Below are 22,306 nucleotides of genomic sequence, written 5' to 3' on the forward strand. Positions count from 1 at the left end.
GCAAAGTGAGCATTCCCCTGCCTCTCAAAGCTTGCTGTATCCTTGATCTGCTGTCTTCCTGCTGTTAATTGATTGCAACTCTACGTGTCTGATCAGGGCTACGAGTTGTTCTCGATATGGATATCATACAACATATCCTGTGCATGCTTGTGTGTATAGATATGTTTATCCTGTATGCATGTACATATGTATGCATATTTGTGTGCTGGCCCCCAGACCACTCATGTTATAAAGCATTGGCCTCGAAGGCATACTCATCAAAATATTTTGTAGCTCCTCCATTTTTTTCTAGTTCCCTCAAAATGAGAGAGTTTGTACGCGCTCTCTGTGTCAAAAAGGCAAAAATTCTGATTTCCACTGTCGCTCTCGCTAACTTTCCATCACTCACTCCTCGTGTGTGTCTAAACACATACGTGTGTATGCATATGCACGTTTGTGTATTTATATGCACTGGTGTGTTTTTTGCTGTACAGGTAATAAAGACGGGGAAAGGTTTTTGTGTTTTCTTAATAGGTGAAGAAATCTTGAAGACCAGAGATTGGAACATACTGAATTTTAAATTAAAAAAAAAAAAAAAGTTAAATTGTCCAGCTGTGGAAGATGGATTCCTCATTTTTGCAGCCACTTTGAATCACGAGTTCATCTCTAAATGCACTGGGTTTTTTTGGTTTTGTTTTGTTTTGTGTTTTTTTTTGTTTGTTTTTATTTTTTGAAGAGCTAACTAACCCTGGCTGTCTCCAGTCTGAGAGAGTATTCAAATGGACTTGCTTCCTCCATTAGTTATAAGCTGTTTAAAAGCACATCCTATGTTTGAATTGTGGATGAGAGGTTCCCTTGGCAAAGGGAGGAGGAAAATTCTTCCTACCCCTTTATTATTAGTTCACGGATTCAGTGTTGGTTCGGCCTACAGGAGAAGTTAACTGGAAGTCTTTGAAGATCGATAACTTTGCTGAGGTTGTCCAGGTAGGGTGAACTCGAAGACCCGCAGTGACTGGAACATGCTATTTAATGCATCATACTGCGTTCTGTAGAAGTTATTCGTAGCCATAGTTGATCATTGCCTTGCATGTATGATCAGGTGGTTTTTTAAGAAGTGACTCCATTTTCAGGCTTCCAGATGTGCTCCAAGTCATATTATTGCGGACGTGGAAGAGAACACTTGCTGACAAAGCTCCTGGCAGCTTTACAGAACTTTAATTTAATATTGTGTTAGTTCATGTAACAGCTGATTTCAAGGCATTGCTCTCCTCAAGAGACTAATTTGATGAACAGAAGAAAGCTGGAAAAATGCTTGTTACTCATTATTTTTCACTTGTTGGTACTTTCTTTAGGGTTACTTTTAAAAAGAAGATTTCACTGATCACAAGCCAGTAGAAGACTTTCAGCCCAAGCAAGGGTGAAGACAGCTCTCTCCAAGAGCAGAGGAAGTCCCTGTGGAGAGAACCCGAGCTTGTTATCAGAACTTGTCGGCATGTCTAAACAAGGAGACGATTGCTACTTCTATTTCTATTCTACCTGTACCAAGGTATGGCTGGGTTTCTTTTGCTTTGCTTTTCTGTTTTTTTTTTTTTTCCCATTTTTTTCAGGAAGGGGTAGAGTAGGAGGAGGAGGCACACTGGTCTTTGGTTAACTTGATAACCAGATAGATTCTGAATTCAATTGTAGCAACCTGAGGCAGTAGCATGGACGTTTTTGAGGCTGTACTATATTTTCCTTGTTGGTTTCCTTTTGGTTACAGGGAGACAACTGTTCCTTCCGCCACTGCGAAGCTGCTCTGGGGAACGAGACGGTCTGCACGCTGTGGCAGGAGGGTCGTTGTTTCAGGAATGTCTGCCGATTCAGACACATGGAAATTGATGTGAGTGCCTAAAGATGCGTTCTCAAAATAAATCAACAAAAGCATTTTTCAGTGCTGTAGGTGTGCTGATTGTGCTTTTGCAGGATAGATTCATTTGCTTTGAAATTACACTGGTTTCTGTTACCAGGAGAGGGGGTGGGAGGAAGGAGAGGGAAATAAAATCAATGCCTTAGGTACGTCTTAGCAAGATTTTCTTTTATTAGATGCCGACAGTATTTTCTCAACAGATGCAGAATAACTGCTAAATAGACTGCTAAAACCTGCTGGAGCAGGGAGATAATAAACAGGCTGTACTAGCCTCCTGAGAGCAGGCTTGATAATGATCTATCAGGTCTCTGCTGTCCCGGAGTCCTTCAGATAATGCTGTTCTAGCTGCCTGGGGTAGGAAGCAGTGGGGAAAGTTAAAGGTGCAGAAGAACGAAGTCTCCAAGAAGTAGTTCTAGATAGAGTTAACGTAGGCAATTTAAGATGTTCTTTTTCCCTCTGAATAATCCTAGTATAATCCTAGGTGTATTAGTTTAACCCACCCTAAACTGATGTCTGAGAGTGCCTGTCTTCTCAAACTGAATGATGACAAAGCTAAACGTGCATAGTGGTTACAGCTTATGCAAACTTTGTGAATATGCCCGGAAATACTATACTTAAGTGATAAACTGACCTTTGGAATGATGTTTCAGCACTGTATTGTGACAGCCCTATCGCTGTCACGATCTGGAACTGTGCATCTCTTTGCAAACCTTAGGTGTGTGTTATCACGAGCTTGTCTTTCTTTCTGTCTTCAGAAAAAGCGCAGTGAGATTCCCTGCTACTGGGAGAACCAGCCAGTAGGCTGTCAGAAAGCCAACTGTGCTTTTCATCACACAAAGGGACGTTACATCGATGGAGTCTTCTTACCACCAAGCAAGAGTGAGTTTAGGTCCTTTTTCTTTAAGTATTGAAGAATTAATTTTGAATATTACTTACTGGGTGCCAGTACTGTAGGAGACATCAGGTAACTGTTCATTTGTGAGTGCAGGAAAAGGTCTGCAGTCACAGGTGGTCAGCTAAACCGAGTGTACTGCTGGTGTACCGCTGGTATTTGTTTTCTGCTTTCATGCTCAGCTTCTCTCTGCTTTGTGTGATATTTGCCTTGCAGTTTGCTTTCTGTTGTTTCATCTTCTGCTGGGTGGTAGGGAGATGTGTTGTTGTTTGAAGGGAAGTCATTGTTCACGGTGTGAACAGTGACGGGATGGGCAAAAGGAGATGCTGAATTCATTGTCTGTGCAGGTTATCTGCCTTACCTACCATCTTCGTGCATTGTGGTCAAAGTTTTAAACTGCCATATTACTGATGATCCTCCTCTTCCTCTAGCTACACTGCCAAGTCCGCCTGAGTCCGCGGACGATGATTTGAAAGTGGCTCAGATGTCACTGCAGCAAAACAAACTTTCTGTCCAGTCCAATCCCTCTCCATAGCTACGGGGGGGTGATGAAAGTGGAAAACTCTGAAAACGTCCCAAGCCCTACACACCCTCCAGTTGTAATCAATGCTGCAGATGATGATGAAGATGATGATGGTGAGCATGTTTTGGTTCTTGGAAGGAATTTGTGCTGTAAATGATTGTGGAAATCTTTGGTTCTTGGAAGGAATTTGTGCTGTAAATGAATGTATAAATCACAGATGACCTGAGGTCTGACTAGCGATAGGGCAAGCAGTCTGGTCAGGTCACTGGTGGCTTTGTCTGGCAGTCAGTGGACAGAACCTGAAATGTTGGAGGAAAGCTTAGAACCACTCTTGGCTTTAGCTGGTCTGTTGTGTAAAGCTCTATGTGAAACTAGGAAGGAAATTCCTTTTTCTTCTGTCTGAAGAGTAATATGTTGTGTAGTAGTTAAAGCTGCAGAGAGAATCTAGAGTCCTAGATGTTTTGTCCTAGTGTAGTCTACTTACTAGTTCATCAGGTCAGTGTAGCTGTATTAAAAACAAAAACAAAAAAAAAAAAAAAAAGCTTTTTTATATGGACCATGGACTGAAGTGTCATTGCATGAGCTACATGATCATGAACAATCTGGTCTATGCATAACTGAATAGATTTTTCCCCTTCAGACCAGCTTTCTGAGGAAGGAGAAGAAACTAAAACTCCCGTCCAGCAACCAGCTGAGGAAGGCCAAAATGGATTACGGATGATTTCCACTCGGAAAGCCAGTGCTACTACTGCTAAACAAGGTATTCCAGCACCTGTAGTAGGATAAATCGGAAGGAGAACCTGACAATTAACTCGAAAGCAATGTGGTGTAAAAACACAACAGAATGTAGGGGTGCTGAATGGACTCGGGTTATTTCCATGATCTCATTTCTACCTAATACCATCATGTGCCCATTGGGTCAGAAAGGTGAACTCCTTTTCTTTACTTTTGGAGAACAAAACAGGGCCACAGCATGGAGTTTAAATGGCTGCACGTGCAGCCTTGCTACCACTGTTGAAAGCCATATCTAGTGATAGAGGGATCTAATATCGTGTAAATGGATGAAAATTAAAACTACAATTTTTACCCTGAAGGGTGAAAGGAGGGGCAAAATGCCACTGATTCTATGGTTCTTTCACTTGTGAGGAGTGTTGACAGGGTTTATTCTAAATACTTCTAAAAGTTCCTGAGCACTAAGAAGCCTGAGGATCTTTGGTCTTCAGTGAGCGCCTCAAAGCCTTAGTCTCATTAACTGTTTTCTGTTTTCAGAGGACGGTCCGAATTTTGGAATAAAAACACTTGAAGAAATCAAATGGCAGAAAATGAAGGAAAAAACTAAGAGACACGGTGGTGAGTTAATATTCCCTACTTTCTTACCCTGTTTACCTTCATCCTGTTTGATGTTCTTTTTAAAAAAAAAAATTCTTCCAGTAATACCGGGTAGCTGGCTATGCTTTGGTGAATACAACTATTTGCCAAAGAAGTGAAATTTTATTGGCTTCAGAATGGCAGGTGATGGTGGCTGGGAGCTGCTTGAGGGATAGACTTCCATTTTTAGCTGGGGGCATCGAGCAACCTGATTCTCAGCCAGCTGGTATTCTAGATGGGAATTCTAAGGGCAACCAGAGACAAATTAGTCACCCCTCTTATTTACATGCTCTGGTCACTGTATGTTTGACAGTAATGAATAATTAAAGTTTTTTGTTCTTTGTGATAGTTTTTTATGTTTGGTAAACTTCCTTATGTTTTGCTTGCTCTGAACAGAAGGTCCTTCAAGATCTTCTCTTCCTCCCGTCGATTCTATGATTTTTCCTGCTCCGGAAAAGGAGAATGTCCGGACAGTGGTGAGAACTGTGACACTGTCTACAGAGAAAGGTAATAATTAACGCTTTTGTTTTGACTTCATTACTCCTAAACTGGAAGGTTAAGCAGTAATTAAGACAATTCACCCATGTTAGCCTGCTGGTGCTGCCTTCTTCTGTTCAAAACATGCTTTTATGTTGAAAGTCCCTGGTTGTACTGGAAAGATTTGGTGCTCAGGTTAAGTGCAGTAGCAGGAGAAAAAAAAATGTGTCAGTATGCAAATAGGGGGATAATGGAAAAACAGGCGAGTAACGAGAAGAAAGAGCTATAGAAGACAGTGCTATGTAAGAAGCAATTTCTGAAGCATTAAAGAGGCTGACAGTGGCAGGCGTGGACAGTAGTGTGATAGGAGTCTGTGTATAAATTATATTGTTTAGAGTTGTGCAAATTCCTTTTAAAGGGAAAAAAGTGAAGAAGTACTTTTACTCATAGACATTCACCTTAGAAAGGAATATTTCTCACCATTTGTACCTAATAATATTCTGCTTGCTTATGCAGCTTTGTTCTGCACGAAGTATAGCTGTCAAGCAGACTCAGATTCATTCTCTACTATCTCAGCTGGAATTTGAAGCAAACACTGAGACTAGTAATACTTTTTCTAAGTTAATTATAGTTGAAATATGAGTTTGTGTGGTTTAGCTGTCAAAACTGTCTTACTGGGTTTTTTTGGACATGGGCTAACAGTATAATATTTCTATTGGCTACTGGTTTCGATGAAATAGAAAAATTTTACTTTTTTTTAGGGGAGGAACCTGTGATTCGACTAGATCTTGCTGAGAAACAAGGAAAACGGAAAGCCTCCGTGGGTAAGAACTTCTTATGAGCCGTTATTTAGGTGCCGCCTTCTATATATGACTGCATTAAAGAGTATTTTTGACGTATGAGAGGAAAATGCATTGCAGTGGAGATCTGTGTTGACTGCAGAAATGGCAAAAAAAACATTTAGCAGCTGAAAGGCAATTTTATGAAAATATGCTTGAAAAATAGAAGCTTGTGGTTGACTGTTCTCAAATCTTCCTGCAAAGAAATGTTCTTAAAATATTCCTTGTTTTCTCTGTCTGAAGCTGATGTAAGCGCCCTTCCAGTGAAGCGCAGCCTTGCTGAAAGGCTGGGGAAGAAGGTGGAGGTTCTGGGAAATGCTGACAAAGCACCGAAGAGAGGTACAGCTACTAAACGGGCATCTGGATTTGATTCACGGGTTTTGTATTTAGGCTTTCTGTTTGTCCTTTTCCTGTGATGTTTCTTTTTGCATGTTGGCTGAGGTGTTAATCACTGGGATTCAAAGTTACCTTTCCTGTCTTGTTTTCAAATGTGAACACAAAGTTGACGTTTATGCAGCCTCCCTAATTTGTTCTTTTTCTGTTTTGCAGTTCAAGTTCCCAAGTCTGTGAAGGAGAGACTAGGATTACCTTTTCAACAGACTAGTACTGCGAAAGGTAACAACTGGCTATTAAATATACTTTCTCCTTCTTCCTTTCCGTGAACTTAGACCGTTTTCATACAGCCCTAAAAATTAATTGAAATGAAAACAAAGAACTGATTCCTCTTGCTTGAGTGCTGAAGCTCTTCTGACAGCCACTATCAGAAATCTGGCTCTAGGTGTGTGTTTATTTTCCACTTGTGCCTTGTCAAGGTTTTAAGCTGCTTCTGTGAACCATCATATACAATTAGAATAGAACCACTGCCAGGAGCAGGAATTTGAAATGCAGTCTGAAAAAGTAATAAAGTAAACTAGCATTTCTGTGTAGCAACTCTCTCTGGATAGGGCTGGTCTTCAAACTACAACAAGTGGCTCAGAGGAAGAGGAGAATGTTAGGATATTGTCCTAAGATGCGTTATTGGGAACGCTCAGGATTAGTTTTCCTTAGTACTGTGACAAATTCTGGAGACTTAAAATATTGTTGGACTCTCTTGAAATGTTGGTGCTTCTCATTTCTTGATGATGACAGGGAAGGCTGCTAAGCCAAAGGGAGAGATCCATGTGAAAACACTGGAGGAAATCCGTCGTGAGAGAGCTCTTCAGAGACGAGAAACTCAAGCCAAAGCCCAGGCTGAATGGCATGGTAAAACCGAAGATCCCAGCGCAGGGGCAAGACCCGCTCCTGCAGGTCACATCAAAACTTTCTCTGAAGCCTTGGCTGAAAAAAAGAATAATCGCTTGGTAGAAGAGAAGAAAAAAGCAGGAGAGTTCCATCCCAAGATAAAAATTCAGGGTGAGCCCAAGAAGCAGAGTGTGCTCACTCTGTCCGGGCCCAGCAAAGCGCAGTCGAAGGAGCCGGCAGGTAAAGTCAAGCCAGAAGGAGAAGTGCGTGTTAAAACCTTGGAAGAAATAAAGCGCGAGAAAGCTCTGTGGATGCAGCAGAGTGGAGGAAATGTGCCAGCTCCCCCAGCACAACCTGGACCTGCCCCAGCAGGGCAGAAATGGTTATGGAACACAAAGCTAACAGGTAATAAGATGCTTTAATACCTGCCCCGGTGAGGTGCTTCCCATATTGAGCAAGTTCAGTTTGCTCAGGATCTGCTTTGCTTTTTCCTTCAAAGCAGAGGATAAAAGAGTTTAAGGCTACAAAGTTCAAAGGCAAGGAAGGGCCAGAATATGCAACCATGTCTGTTTTCATTAATTACGTGATGGTATTCTGTATTTCCCGCTAGAAAATTAACTCATTGAGGGGCTTTTTAGTCTAATTTTGGTATTCTGTTTTTTTTCTGCCATCTGTTTATGGTATGGAGTCATCCCTGTGTTGAGTTCAAGTTCACCTTCCTCTTTGGCATGTGTTGCTTAACTTGACACGTGTATGTGTTTGTAAAGCATGCATCAACGTCTTAATGTGGGGGGCCAGTTTCTGTCAAAAATGACAGAGGATCAAAGGCCTCGTTGTTAAGATTATATCAACTTTGTAAAATGAGATTGTGTGAGGGAGATAAGGAGGGCTTAAAGGCTGCATGGATTGCACATTGTAGCCTTTCTCTCTGTCTCATGGGACACGAGGAAATAAACGCACAAAGAAAACAAGTACCCAGCTTTCTTTATTTCTGCCGTTGACAAAACTTTTTGGGGGGCTTGTTTTAAAGCACCTGAAAAAGAAGAAAAGAAGACAGTGGAATTGAACCGGCCTTTTCCGAAACTTTACTCTGTACCTGATGTACAGGTGAGTCCTTTGTGAAGACACGCATACATTCATATAATTTCTGATAAATTCTGACAAGTTTTGTTACTCACCATGTGCCACCCTCTTGAGTGTGTTCTTACCTTTCAGCGTCTGGTAGGAGCTGCAGTGCAGTCTAAATCCTGTCGCCAATAGCATTTCCAGACAACATTGTAATCCTCAAACTTTGAATCAGTCTGTTTATGCCACGACGAATAAGAAACCCCATTAGCACCAGTCGAAATCTACACAGTTAATGTGGAGGGAATTTTTTGTTCTTACCGACTTAATCTGTCAGACATGAAGGATATTGTAAAAATCCTGAGGGAAGTGATTTAATAGAGAAGGCCAGAGTTTTGTGTTCAAGGAAATCAATCTGTCAGTGGCTACTGTATAGGGGAACTTGTATGACTTTCTGCTGCTTAAAAAGCATGGAATAGATGTACAGCAAAACACCCTAGCTGTTTAAAGCAGCTTACCATGTTGGAAATTGCAGATACGTGAAACTGTTTCCATAGTAAAGCATGGCTCTTGTTACAGGCAAAATTTTATGGAAAAAAATGACAGTAACCTGAACGATATTAATATGCTGTTCCACATCGAGACCATTTTGGAGGGATTGCTGATCAGATTTTCGTAATGAAATCTCCACAGATTTTTTTGTCCTATTCATGCACTACTTTTCTTTCCTTCTAGCCCACTCAGCAGAGTGCAACTCGTACTAAATTTCAAGTGAAGAGCATCGACGAGAGACTGTGGGAGAAGTGGCAACTGAGAGAACAAGAGAAGCTTCGGAAGGAGGCAGCTGCCGTCCCATCTACTGCTGGCTTCTTTGCTACTGTACCACTAGGGAAAGAGGCAGCTCAATTTCAGGAACAGGAAGCTAAGTGTTGAAGGTTAGAGTTACTTAGGTTGTCTCCTGAAATACAGGCAGAAGATGACAATTCTCATGTTGTAACTCTGGCTGGGTGCCTTTCACCACTTAATGCTACAAAGCGAAGTGCGTGATTTTTCCTGCTCCGGAAAAGGAAAATGTCCGGACAGTGGTGAGAACTGTGACACTGTCTACAGAGAAAGGTAATAATTAACGCTTTTGTTTTGATTTCATTACTCCTAAACTGGAAGGTTAAGCAGTAATTAAGACAATTCACCCATGTTAGCCTGCTGGTGCTGCCTTCTTCTGTTCAAAACATGCTTTTATGCTGAAAGTCCCTGGTTGTACTGGAAAGATTTGGTGCTCAGGTTAACTGCAGTAGCAGGAGAAAGAAAAAAATGTGTCAGTATGCAAATAGGGGGATAACTGAAAAACAGGAGCTTCGGGGCTCCCGGGGGCCCAGCGGGGGTCACCGGTGTGGGTCCTCCGGGGAACCGGGGGGCCTGCCGGGGGTCACCGGTGTGGGTCCTCCGGGGCGCTCGGGGGCCCGTCGGGGGTCACCGGGATCGATCATCCGGGGCGGCTGGGGGACCGCCGGGGGTCACCGGGGTGGGTCCTCCGGGGCGCCCTGCAGCAAGGGGAATGCTGGCAAAGAGAGCTACATGGTTGTGCTGCGGCTCTTCCCACCTGAGTAATGATGCTTCCCATTGTTTTCTTTGCAGAAGGAGCCTCCCAGAACATTCCGCTATATCAAATTGGAGGTGCGAAGCAGCTGGGGAAACCCAGAATACACCTGCATTAATCGAGTGCAGGTTCATGGGCAGACAGAAAATCCACAAGAATTTCTTAAAAAAAAATTCTTGAACAAGAATAATAACATTATAAAGATGTGGCAGCTCAGTTTCATGTGTTTCAGCCAACTTTGAGGGTGGTACCTAAAGCTATGTACTGGGTCAAGGAGCATTAGGGAGAGTGAGAGGGAGATAGATTGGTGGAGCCAGTCCCTAGCAGCCCTGAGGCTTAGGCAGCCAGCAGAGGCTCCGTGAGAAGCACATCACCCCCTAGCGCCTTGCGAGCAGGTAATAGGAGGGGACCAGCAGGCAGACAGAGCTCCTGCCACAGAGAACCCCCTCTCCTCTCCTGGCCTCTCCTCTCCTCCCTTTGTGGGGGTGCAGAGCCTTCATCGCCCTCAGGCGCGAGGCAGAGCTGAGGCAGGGCCGGGCTGGGTGGGCGGGGCCGCTCTGGAAGGTTCCGTGCTGTGGGGCATGCTGAGGGGGGGCACTGGGGGGGGTGTCATTAAGGTCAGTGGTCATTAAGGTCCCCTCCAACCCAAAGCATTCTAGGATTCTGTTTCTAGAAACATCTCTTCTGTTCCGTCCCAGTAATAATAAATAGCACAAGCAGAAATCAGCTCTGCCAGCCTGGGGTGTCCCCGTGCATTCAGGTTGTCCTCATCCCCCCCACACTCACACCCTACAGCCTGCCCCATGGGTGGCCAAGAGGAGATGTTGCCCCTGCAGTTGCAGCTCTCCAGCCTGGGGTCACCCAGGTGGGTCCTCCAGGGCGCCCGGGAGCCCTCCGGGGGTCACAGGAGGGGGTCCTCCGGGGTGCCTGGGAGCCCTCTGGGGGGTCACCCAGGTGGGTCCTCCAGGGCGCCCAGGAGCCCTCGGGGGGTCACTGGGGTGGGTCCTCAGGGGCGATCGGGGGTCTGCCGGGGGTCACCGGGGTGGGTCCTCTGGGGAACCCGGGTGCCCGCCAGGGGTCACAGGGGTGGGTCCTCCAGGGCGCCCGGGGGTAAGCCGGGGGTCACCGGGGTGGGTCCTCCGGGGCGTCCGGGGGTCACCAGGGTGGGTCCTCCGGGGCGCCCGGGGGCCTGCCGGGGGTCACCGGGGTTGGTCGTCTGGGGCACCCGGGGGTCCTCCGGGGTTACGGGGGTGGGTCCTCCGGGGCGCTCGGGGGCCCGCCGGGCGTCACCAGGGTGGGTCCTCCGGGGCGCCCGTGGGTCAGTTGGGGGTCACCGGGGTGGGTCCTCCGGGCTGCCCGGGGGCCCGCGGGGGTCACCGGGGTGGGTCCTCCAGGGCGCCCGGGGACCCGCCGGGGGTCACCGGGGTGGGTCTTCCGGGGCGCCCCGGGGCCCACCAGGGGTAATCGGGGTGGGTCCTCTGGGGCGCCCGGGGGCCTGCCGGGGGTCACCGGGGTGGGTCCTCCGGGGCGCTCGGGGGCCCGTCGGGGGTCACCGGGGTGGGTCCACCAGGACGACCAGGGGCCCGCCCAGGGTCACCGGGGTGGGTCCTCCGGCGGGATCGAGGGTCCGCCGGGGGTCACCGGGGTGGGTCCTCCGGGGCGCCCTGGGGCCCACCGGGGGTATCTGGGGTGGGTCCTCGGGGACGCCCAGAGTCCGCCGGGGGTCACCGGGGTGGGTCCTCCGGGGTGCCCGTTGGCCCGAAGGGGGTCACCGGTGTGGGGCGTCTATGCGCCTGCCTGGAGTCACCGTGGTGGGTCCTCCGGGGCGACCGGGGGCCCGCCGGGGGTCACTGGGGTGGGTCCTCCGGGGCACCCGTGTGCCTGCCAAGGGTCACCGTGGTGGATCCTCTGGGGCGACCGGGGGCCCACCGGGGGTCCTCCGGGGTGGGTCCTCAGGGGCGCCCAGGGGTCCGCTGGGGGTAACCGGGGTTGGTCGTCCGGGGTGCCTGGGGGTCCGCTGGGGCTCACCGGGGTGGGTCCTCCGGGGCGACCGGGGGGCCGGCTGGGGTCACCGGGGTGGGTCCTCCGGGGTGCCCGGGGGCCCGCCGGGGGTCACCGGTGTGGGTCTTCCGTGGCGACCGGGGGTCCGCCGGGGGTCACCGGGGTGGGTCCTCCAGGGTGCCCGTGGGCCCGCCGGGGGTCACCGGAATGGGTCCTCCGGGGTGCCCGTGGGCCCGCCGGGGGTGTTTTGCTTTAGCCCGGCTGGCAGCCAAACAGGAAGGTGCTTGGGTTTTTCAGGGAGGTGTTTGGGTAGCGTAAGGGGATACAGTTTGGCGCCAAGAACCTTCTTGTTTGACACAACTACACATTTTTTGATGTGCAAGGAGCCTTGGGGCGTTAGGAAGCTGTAGGGATGCCTTGGATTGATGCCTTCGTGGAGTTCGTGGAGGCTGCTGTTCTCTATCTGCAGCTCCTTGATTTTGGGGGAAGAAAAACGCCTTTGCCCCATCTCTCTGCTCCATTTTGCTGGATTTGGGGGGGCAGGGGGTGGGGGGTGGGGGCTGGGCCTGCACAGCGCCCTCATAGTGCTGCAGAGCCTCTGTCAGCTCCTGGGTGCGGCACGCCATCTGCGGATCCAGGGGGAACGGGGACATATTCGGGGTACTGGGGGTGGCTCCCATCCCTTTTGGGGTCCCGGGGAGGGGCATTTCTTTGGGGGGGGGTCACGTTGCTCGCCTTGGCGAGGGCAGATCGCAGCAGGAGAGGGAGGCTTCGCAGCAACGCACCAGGGTTGGAGGCCAAGGCTGCGTTGGCCTCTGCAGGTGGGAGTAATGGGTGAGGGGGTCCAGGGGGGGTTGCCTGCAGCCTGGACAATTCGGCACACACACTAAGTGGAGCCATCCCCTGCACGTCCGGCGCCGCAATTAAAGAATGCCTGCCTTCGGAAACTCCGATTTGCGTCTCAGAGAGTTTCTTTGACTGACTTTTACAGTAACAGGTGGGCCTGCGCCCAGGTGCGGCACTGGCTGCACTGGGAGCGGGGATAATGGGGTTCTGGGAGCACTGGGATCAGGACATAGGCACTAGAAGGGACACAATGGGGATCACGCGATGGAGACAAGGTAGAACTGGGAGCACTGGGAATGGGGATAATGTGTGCACTGGGATGAAACCGGTGAGGACAGTGGGAGCACTGACATGATGACAATGGGGCACTGGGATGGGGCTGAGAGCACCCATAGGTGGCCCTGGAGCACACTGGGACATACTGGGACACAGCGGGCCCTGCTGCACCCCCAATGCTTCATGCCCCCCCTCCCCAAACACTTTGTGCACCCCTACCCCGCTCAAGGCCCCGCCCAAATGACCCTCCCATAGGGGCCCCCCATTCACGCTGTGTGACACGGGGCAGTGCTAGGCACAGCTTTATTCCTCCTTTTTGGGGGGCGGAACATACAGAGCCTCCCCCAGAAGTGGGGTACCGTGGGGGAGGGGGACTTCACCGGGGGCATTTGTGCGCACCCCCTTTCCCCATGGCGCAGCGGTCAGTAGCTTCCGTGGGGGCGGTCCCGTGCTATGCAGGGGGAGCTAAGACCTGGAAAAAGCAGGGGGGTGTTACTTGGGGGGCTGGGACTGCACGATGGGGGGGCTGGGCTGGGGAAACGACCTGGTGCCGTGACTCCCAGCCTGGCCACTGCAGGGCAACTATAGGGCAGGGGGGGCATTTAGTGTGCCCCAAGCACCGTGCTCTGTCCCACAGCCCGCCCACGCTTTGCCCTACAGCCCCACACGCCACTCCATAATTCCCCCCTCCACCCCCTTTCCCCTTTCCCCCCTAACCCCGCTCCACACTCACTCTACCCCACAGCCCCACGCGCTGCTGTACCCGCTATGGGGCTTGGGCTCCCACGTGCCCCACAGCAGGGTCCGGTCGCTTTACCTGGGGCTTCTCACAGTGGGGGGGATCTCAGGTAGCTCAGCTCCAGCCATGGGGCCATGTGGTGCAGGAGGCAGAGCAGTGCCAGCAGCAGCACCAGCAGCAGGTGTGGGAGGAGCCTGCAGGGGCACTCAGTGATCTGGGGGGAGATCTGGGGGGTGCAGCACCCCTCTGAACCTCCAGGGCTTTTCCTGGCCCACAGTGTGGGGTGCTGCGACCCACGGCAGCGGGAGCCCCGCTTACCACCATGTGCGCCAGCAGTTCTGGTCTGCACGCTGGGAGGGCTGTGGGGAACATGGTGATTTGAGGGGGCGGTGACATGGCTGTGCCTCCTCTGCCCCCCACTGGACATTTTCTGGGGGAGAAGATGTGATTCTGGCGATTCCTACCTCCCTCCATGGCTCCGTGCTGAGCGGCTGTGCCTCAGGCTCTGGGGCTCGCCTGTGGGAGGAAGAGGCTGGGGGGGCTGGAAACTGGGGCAGCGATTGGCATTGGGGGGGTGGGGGTGATGGGCACTGCGGGATGCAGGGAGGGCTGGGAAGCGGGGGGGGGGAAATGGGCAGTACGGGCAAGGGGTAGATGGGAAGTCTGGGGGACCCAAAGCGCCACGTGCCCTCACTCCGAGCCAACGCAGGTTTGCAGGGGCCACACTTGTGTCCACGCTCTTTGCATGCCCACATTTACCCCGTTTTTCTTTTTTATTACCATTTTACCCATTTTTTTCCCTCCCACCTTCCTACTCCTTAAGATTCTGACAGCCCCGATTTCCAGCATCCTGCCCCAAAAAGCAGCTGGAGGCCGTCTGCCCTGACCTCCGCCTCACAGATATGTGCGGCGGTTGAGGCCGAGCTAGAAGGAAGGATGAAAACGCAGGTTTGGGAGTTCTATAGGGGCATTTTCAGCCAGTGAGAGCCCTGTGGCCCCCCAAGCACCCACGGCACCTACGTGGCCACAGCCTCCAGTGTCTGCCTCAGCAGTTTGTGGAGGCTGCTGATCTCCATCCGTAGCTCCTTGATTTTAGGGGAAGAAAAAGACTTTGTTAGGGTTTCTCCCATCTCTCCTCTCCATTTTGCTGGATTTGGGGGCTTTGTGGGAGCCGTGCCCACACAGCGCCCTCGTAATGCTGCAAAGCCTCCATCGGGTCCTGCATGCCGCACATCATCTGCAGAACTGGGGGGAACAGGGATGAATTTGGGGTGCCGGTGGTGGCTCCCGTCCCTTTGGAGTCCTGGGGGAGTATTTACTTGAGGAGAGGGATCACGTTGCTCACCTTGGCGAAGGCAGATCGTGGCAGGAGACCACAGCAACGCAACAGGGCTGGAGGCCATGGCCACACTGGCCTCCACAGATGGGCGTGATGGGGGAGGGGCCGCCAGCCCCACGTGTTGTTGTCCCCCCCCCCAGCTGAGGGAGCTGGTTCGTTAGCATTTGACGAGGCTCGGCTGCCTCTTACCTGCAGGATAGCATCCTTCTTTGCCTCCAGTGCCTGAAGATTCTCCTTCCTTCCCTTGGCCTCAGCAAGCAGCGTTGAGTTCTGCTCCGGAGGAAAGTGGGTTGATACCCAGCGAAATTGGACTAAAAGCTGCTGGTGGTGCATTGGGGTGGGGGCACAGTGCTGCGGGGCACCCCTGGCTCTTCGTGCGCGTCCTCACCGTCTCCTGAAGGCCGGTGACTTCCTCCACAAGGCCATGCTGCTCCCTTTCCTGGAGGGGAAAGAGTGTGCCGTTAAGTTGCTGGGGGCAGCCCCATAAGTTGCTGGGGGCAGCCCACTAGTTGGGGGGCATGCGACCGGAGGCTGCACACCACCAGGTCTGGCCCTGCTGAGGCCAACGCAACCTCACTGCCCAAGGCAGGGCAAAGGCCAGCGGCCAGCAGCCAGGAGTCACCGCATCACCTTGGCATTGTTTTAAGAGGAAAAAAAGGGAAAATGAGCAACAGAGTTGCCGAGCAGCTGGGGGGGGGCACCCACCAGACGCTGATTTTGTTCTGTCAGGCCTCTCTTCTCCTCCTGAAGCCTCCTCACCTCATCCTCCAGGTCCTCCAGCTTTTGGCTGGTTGCCCAGCCATGCTCCAACGCCTGCTGGGCACTGCGAGAGACAGATGGCCGCTGGTCGTCACCCGGCAGCACTGCTGCAGAGACGCAGCTGCAGCTGCCCGCATGTCCCTGTCCCCCGTTCCCAGCACCTATGGGTGCCCCCTGACCGGTGGAGCTGCGCCGTCAGCCCTGCCACCTCCTCAGCCAGCTGGGCATTCAGCTCCTCGGCTGACTCCAGGGCACAGCGCAGCGTGGCGTTCTGGCTGGCCAAGTGCTGGTTGGAGCGCTCCAGCTCCTCCTCGATGCTCCTGCTGTCCCTGCAGTGAGAGGAGGCTCATTAGCACCGCTGAGGTGTGTTTTGGGAGCCCGATGATGCCGGTACCTACAAGGTCACGCTCTCTCTTTCGCCGCCATAGCCCTCAAGATCCAATGCGGCTGTGAGCACACGAGGTCCTGGGAGAGTAGAGAGAGATGGGTCTCCGCATCCATGGAGCCCCAGCAACAAAACCACAGTGCCACTGATGCCGTGAGCGTCTGTGAGTCTGCCCCACCGCTCTGAATTGCCGCCCCACTCCTCCAATTGCTGCCCCACGTCTCTCAGTTTCTGCCCCGCTACTCTCCTTTCCACCCCACATTGCGGCGTTATGGCTGGGCACGGGGTGGCTCAGTGGTTTGTGTGCGATTGCGTTTTCCACCAGAGCCTGCACCCCGTGCGCAGGAAAGAAGGAGGTGTCGCTCAGCTGGGACTTCGAATTAGCAGCGCTGCCAGCAGGCGCAGCATGGCTGGAGCGGGCACTGATCTGTTTTCCGGTGCGCACACCTACCGCCTGTTACATCCAGCTCCTCAGCAGGCTGCGATGCCCTGGGGAAAGAAAAGCATTGAGGCGTTGGTGGGAATCAGTGAGCTGGGCACGTGGCACGGCAACTCTCTGCCACACTTCCCACCGGGGCTCCTGAACCAATCGGTGTCAGGGCGCGGAGCCAGAATTCCAGTATTTGGCTCCTGAAATGCCACTGTTGGGGCACGGAAATGTAATTCCATCATCTAGCTCCAGAAACGCCCGGTGTTGGGCTGCAGAGCCCGAATTCCCACGTTGAGACAGGTGTTGCAGGCGCAGAGCTGAAATGCCCACATTTAGCTTGAAACGCCCAGTGTCAAGGCACGGAGCCGTAATTCCGTTGTATGCTCCAGGCACGGAGCTGTAATGCCGCCATCTGAAGCACTGCCCCCGCATGCCTCTGTTTCCCCAGGCGCTCACCCGTCCCACTGACAGTGGGCGATCCACTCGCGCATGACGGCGCGGAAGGTGGGCAGATCCAGGGCCCCCCCCGCTGCCGTCAGCTCCAGCATCTGCCTGAGCTCCTGCAGCTGCTGCTCCTCGCCGCTACGCCCCGTCACCGCCCGCAGGTACTCCACGATGCGCCAGGCTGGCACCGCGCCTGCCATCCGAGGCAAAGCTCACCACACGCCCCGCGTCTCTCGGGCAGCGCGCGCGTCCATCGGGCTGCCTGTGCATCCACCCCTTGGGCTCCAGCCCCCCGCGCGTCTTCCCGCGGCGTCCCCCAGCTTCCGCGCGCCATTCGGAAGGTGGAAACAGGCAGCACGGAGCGAGAAGGAGGCCACGGGGTGGAATCGGGGTCCCGGCACCGCTACCTGTCTGCTCCGTGTCACAGGCAGCGAAGGCGCAGTCCAGCAGGGACTCCTCCAACCAGCCACCCTCAGCCCCGCCTGCGGGAGGGCAACGGGAGAGGTTACGGGGCCCGACGGGGCGCTGCCTGCTACGGCAGGACGCCATGCGCCCTTTGGGGCCATGCTGGGGCCCCCCAGCTCATTCTCTGGGGGGCCGCCTAACGCCCTCTGGGCAACAGGCAGTACGTACTTGCTGCGCTTTCTCTGCTCTCCATGCTCCCACGGCACTGAGGGGACACGGGGGGACCTGCTTCTCCTCACAGCTCCTCACAGGGAATGGGTGCGAGCCCCGCCCACTTCCCGCCCTCTCGGGGAAGGGGGCGGGGCCACGCTCAGCCCCCTCCAGGCGCAGCCCCGCCAGGGCTTGGAGCAAGGCACCAGCGCTGTGCCGAGCTTGCGAGGCCTCGGGCCTGCAGCCTGCTTGGGCTGAGCTTCTCCGCAGCAGTGGGAGGCCTGGTTTCTCCTTTCTTTAGTTGGAACAGCAGTCCCTCTACTGAGGAGGTGGCGCTCTCCAGCTTTGGCTTCCCTTTGTTTGCTACAAGGCCACCTGGAGGCCGCCTGCCCCGATCTCCGCCTCGCAAACGTGTGCAGTGGCTGGAGGCCGAGCCAAGAGGGAGGACGAAAGCGCAGGCTTGGGGGCATTTTCAGCCAGTGGGGCCCCCGTGTCCCCCCTGTCCCCACAGCACGTACATGGCCACAGCCTCCGCTGTCCTCCAGTTCGTGGAGGCTGCTGTTCTCTATCTGCAGCTCCTTGATTTTGGGGGAAGAAAAACACCTTTGCTAAGGTTTTCCCCATCTCTCCGCTCCATTTTGCTGGATTTGGGGGGGGCAGGGGGTGGGGGGTGGGGGCTGGGCCTGCACAGCGCCCTCATAGTGCTGCAGAGCCTCTGTCAGCTCCTGGGTGCGGCACGCCATCTGCGGATCCAGGGGGAACGGGGACATATTCGGGGTACTGGGGGTGGCTCCCATCCCTTTTGGGGTCCCGGGGAGGGGCATTTCTTTGGGGGGGGTCACGTTGCTCGCCTTGGCGAGGGCAGATCGCAGCAGGAGAGGGAGGCTTCGCAGCAACGCACCAGGGTTGGAGGCCAAGGCTGCGTTGGCCTCTGCAGGTGGGAGTAATGGGTGAGGGTGTCCAGGGGGGGTTGCCTGCCGCCTGGACAATTCGGCACACACACTAAGTGGAGCCATCCCCTGCACGTCCGGCGCCGCAATTAAAGAATGCCTGCCTTCGGAAACTCCGATTTGCGTCTCAGAGAGTTTCTTTGACTGACTTTTACAGTAACAGGTGGGCCTGCGCCCAGGTGCGGCACTGGCTGCACTGGGAGCGGGGATAATGGGGTTCTGGGAGCACTGGGATCAGGACATAGGCACTAGAAGGGACACAATGGGGATCACGCGATGGAGAACAATAGGGATCACGCGATGGAGACAAGGTAGAACTGGGAGCACTGGGAATGGGGATAATGTGTGCACTGGGATGAAACCGGTGAGGACAGTGGGAGCACTGACATGATGACAATGGGCACTGGGATGGGGCTGAGAGCACCCATAGGTGGCCCTGGAGCACACTGGGACATACTGGGACACAGCGGGCCCTGCTGCACCCCCAATGCTTCATGCCCCGCCTCCCCAAACACTTTGTGCACCCCTACCCCACTCAAAGCCCCGCCACTCAAATGACACTCCCATAGGGGCCCCCCATTCACGCTGTGTGACACGGGGCAGTGCTAGGCACAGCTTTATTCCTCCTTTTTGGGGGGCGGAACATACAGAGCCTCCCCCAGAAGTGGGGTACCGTGGGGGAGGGGGACTTCACCGGGGGCATTTGTGCGCACCCCCTTTCCCCATGGCGCAGCGGTCAGTAGCTTCCGTGGGGGCGGTCCCGTGCTACGCAGGGGGAGCTAAGACCTGGAAAAAGCAGGGGGGTGTTACTTTGGGGGCTGGGACTGCACGATGGGGGGGCTGGGCTGGGGAAACGACCTGGTGCCGTGACTCCCAGCCTGGCCACTGCAGGGCAACTATAGGGCAGGGGGGGCATTTAGTGTGCCCCAAGCACCGTGCTCTGTCCCACAGCCCGCCCACGCTTTGCCCTACAGCCCCACACTCCACTCCATAATTCCCCCCTCCACCCCCTTTCCCCTTTCCCATTGGGTGGTGCATTGGGGTGGGGGCACAGTGCTGCGGGGCACCCCTGGCTCTTCGTGCGCGTCCTCACCGTCTCCTGAAGGCCGGTGACTTCCTCCACAAGGCCATGCTGCTCCCTTTCCTGGAGGGGAAAGAGTGTGCCGTTAAGTTGCTGGGGGCAGCCCACTAGTTGGGGGGCATGCGACCGGAGGCTGCACACCACCAGGTCTGGCCCTGCTGAGGCCAACGCAGCCTCACTGCCCAAGGCAGGGCAAAGGCCAGCGGCCAGCAGCCAGGCTTTGACTTGCCGAGGCGACCGGCTCCGGGGCAGACGCGTGCTGCAGCGGAGCGCGGGATCGGGACAGGCAGGACTATTTTTCGGGCATCGAGCCTACGTGAGGGAGCCGCCAGGCACCGGCAGCCCTCGTGAGGGAGGCTGACGAGGCGTAGGCGGAGCCAGCAGCGTCAGCGACAGCTCCTCCCCCCGGCCGTTCAAAGGCAGCCCTTAGGGAGCGCGAGCGACCAGGAGCGCGGCGAACAGGGTCGGCAAACAGGGAGTGACGCGGCAGTTAGCGAGGCAGTTAGCGCGGGCAGGGCGGGCAGGAAGGGCGGAGCGCTCACACCCGCCCATAGGGACACCTCCTCTAACGGCACTCTCCCGTCAGCTGGGCTGCAATGGTCTCCACCAGGCACGGTGCTTTCTCTAGGAAGTCAGTACACACCCAGACCGACTGCCCGTCCAAACATGCGGCAGGTTCAGCTCTCCGGGTGCGGGGAGTGTCTGAGCCTCTTGCTGCCATCGGCGGGAGGCAGAGGGACTGCTTGCGTGAGGTGCGAGCAGGTGGACGACCTGGTCCGCATGGTGGCGGAACTCAAGGAGGAGGTGCAGAGGTTGAGGAATATCAGGGAGTGCGAGCGGGAGATAGACTGGTGGAGTGACTCCCTGCAGGACCGGAGGGAGAGGGACCGGGGTGAGACGCCCCAAAGGGGGGTGGACCCCCTGCCCTGTTGCCATTGGGCAGAGGGAGGGGACCCGCGAGTTGAGGAGGAATGGAGACGGGTCCCCTCTCGACCTCGCAGGAGATGCCCTCCCCTTCCGGCGCTGCCTTACCAGGTGCCCTTGAACAATAGGTTTGAGGCCCTGGAGCTTGAGAGACCGGTGGGTGAGGACGATGTAGGAAGCCTGCCCAGGAGGATGCCTGAGGTGAGGAAGTTGACTCCATGCCTCAGGACTGCCTCCACCAAGAAAGAAAGAAGGGTGATTGTTGTGGGCGACTCCCTCCTCAGGGGAACGGAGGGCCCTATTTGTCGGCCTGACCCCACGCATAGGGAAGTCTGCTGCCTCCCTGGGGCCAGGGTCAGAGACGTTACCAGGAAGCTTCCGAACCTGGTTCGCCCCTCTGACTATTACCCGCTTTTGATAGTCCAGGCTGGCAGTGATGATCTTGAAAAGAGAAGCCTCAAGGCTATCAAACAGGACTATAGGGGGCTGGGACGATTGGTGGAGGGAGCGGGAGTGCAGGTGGTGTTTTCGTCTATCCCTACGGGGGAAGGGAGAGGCACGGAGAGGACATGGAAAGCTCACGTGGTTAATAGGTGGCTCAGAGACTGGTGCCGGCACAGAAATTTTGGGTTTTTTCACCATGGGGAGCTTTACTCGGCACCCGGCCTGATGGCCTCAGACGGGTCCCTATCTCCAAGGGGAAAACGGATCCTAGGCCAGGAGCTGGCGGGGCTCATAGAGAGAGCTTTAAACTAGGCGAGAAGGGGGACGGGGCTCAAACAAGGCTTGTTGGAGCCGTGCCGGGGGAAACAATGGCTAGGCTGGGGAAGAAGGCGATGGCCCAGCTGAAGTGCATCTACACTAATGCACGCAGCATGGGTAACAAACAGGAGGAGCTGGAAGCCATCGTGCAGCAGGAAGGCTACGACTTGGTTGCCATCACGGAGACGTGGTGGGACCGCTCCCACGACTGGAGTGCTGCAATGCCTGGCTATCGGCTCTTCAGGAGGGACAGGCAGCACAGAGGGGGTGGTGGCGTGGCTCTCTACATTAGAGAATCTTTTGATGTTGTGGAACTCCAGGCTGGGAATGATAAGGTTGAATCCCTGTGGGTTAGGATCCGCGGGAAGGCCGGCAAGGCTAGCGTCCTGGTCGGGGTCTGTTATAGACCGCCGAACCAGGATGAGGAGACGGATGAGGAGTTTTATAGGCAACTGACAGAAGTTGCAAAATCGTCGGCGCTTGTCCTCGTGGGGGACTTCAACTTCCCAGATATATCCTGGAAACACAACACGGCACGGAGAAAGCAGTCTAGGAGGTTTCTGGAGAGCGTGGGAGATAGCTTCCTGACGCAGCTGGTCAGTGAACCCACCAGGGGTGGTGCCCCGCTAGACCTTCTCTTCACAAACAGAGAAGGACTGGTGGGAGATGTGGTGGTCGGAAACTGTCTTGGGCAGAGTGACCACGAAATGGTAGAGTTCTCTATTCTTGGCGAGGCCAGGAAGGGGACCAGTAAAACTGCTGTCTTGGACTTCCGGAGGGCTGACTTTGAGCTGCTCAGGACGCTGGTTGGCCGAGTCCCTTGGGAGGCAGTTCTGAAGGGCAGAGGAGTCCAGGAAGGCTGGGCGCTCCTCAAGAAGGAAATCTTAA

The 22,306-nt window shown here is 53.9% G+C and overlaps 2 protein-coding genes across 2 annotated transcripts in view; one reads left to right on the forward strand and one right to left on the reverse strand.

Moving 5' to 3' along the window:
* The first annotated feature begins 1,471 nt into the window (after positions 1-1,471).
* Positions 1,472-9,203, forward strand: LOC118260186 (zinc finger CCCH domain-containing protein 11A-like). The gene is given in 13 exon segments (XM_035570273.1): positions 1,472-1,525; positions 1,739-1,858; positions 2,641-2,764; positions 3,209-3,318; positions 3,320-3,413; positions 3,941-4,060; positions 4,570-4,650; positions 5,065-5,175; positions 5,907-5,969; positions 6,228-6,323; positions 7,113-7,610; positions 8,236-8,312; positions 9,006-9,203. Coding segments are annotated over 13 exon segments (1,746 nt in total).
* Positions 9,204-14,623: 5,420 nt separating this feature from the next.
* Positions 14,624-22,306, reverse strand: part of AMHR2 (anti-Mullerian hormone receptor type 2) — a 14,618-nt gene continuing 6,935 nt past the window's right edge. The window contains exons 13-23 of the mRNA XM_050715984.1: positions 19,745-19,795; positions 19,365-19,416; positions 17,494-17,568; positions 17,099-17,279; positions 16,664-16,701; positions 16,226-16,292; positions 16,007-16,156; positions 15,828-15,891; positions 15,457-15,507; positions 15,258-15,338; positions 14,624-14,653 (exon numbers count right to left, since the gene is read on the reverse strand). Coding sequence (XP_050571941.1) covers positions 14,624-14,653; positions 15,258-15,338; positions 15,457-15,507; positions 15,828-15,891; positions 16,007-16,156; positions 16,226-16,292; positions 16,664-16,701; positions 17,099-17,279; positions 17,494-17,568; positions 19,365-19,416; positions 19,745-19,795 — 840 coding nt within the window. The remainder of the gene's footprint in view (positions 14,654-15,257; positions 15,339-15,456; positions 15,508-15,827; positions 15,892-16,006; positions 16,157-16,225; positions 16,293-16,663; positions 16,702-17,098; positions 17,280-17,493; positions 17,569-19,364; positions 19,417-19,744; positions 19,796-22,306) is intronic.

The sequence above is a fragment of the Cygnus atratus genome, chromosome 29 (genome assembly GCF_013377495.2).
Source record: "Cygnus atratus isolate AKBS03 ecotype Queensland, Australia chromosome 29, CAtr_DNAZoo_HiC_assembly, whole genome shotgun sequence".
NCBI classification, from domain to species: domain Eukaryota; kingdom Metazoa; phylum Chordata; class Aves; order Anseriformes; family Anatidae; genus Cygnus; species Cygnus atratus.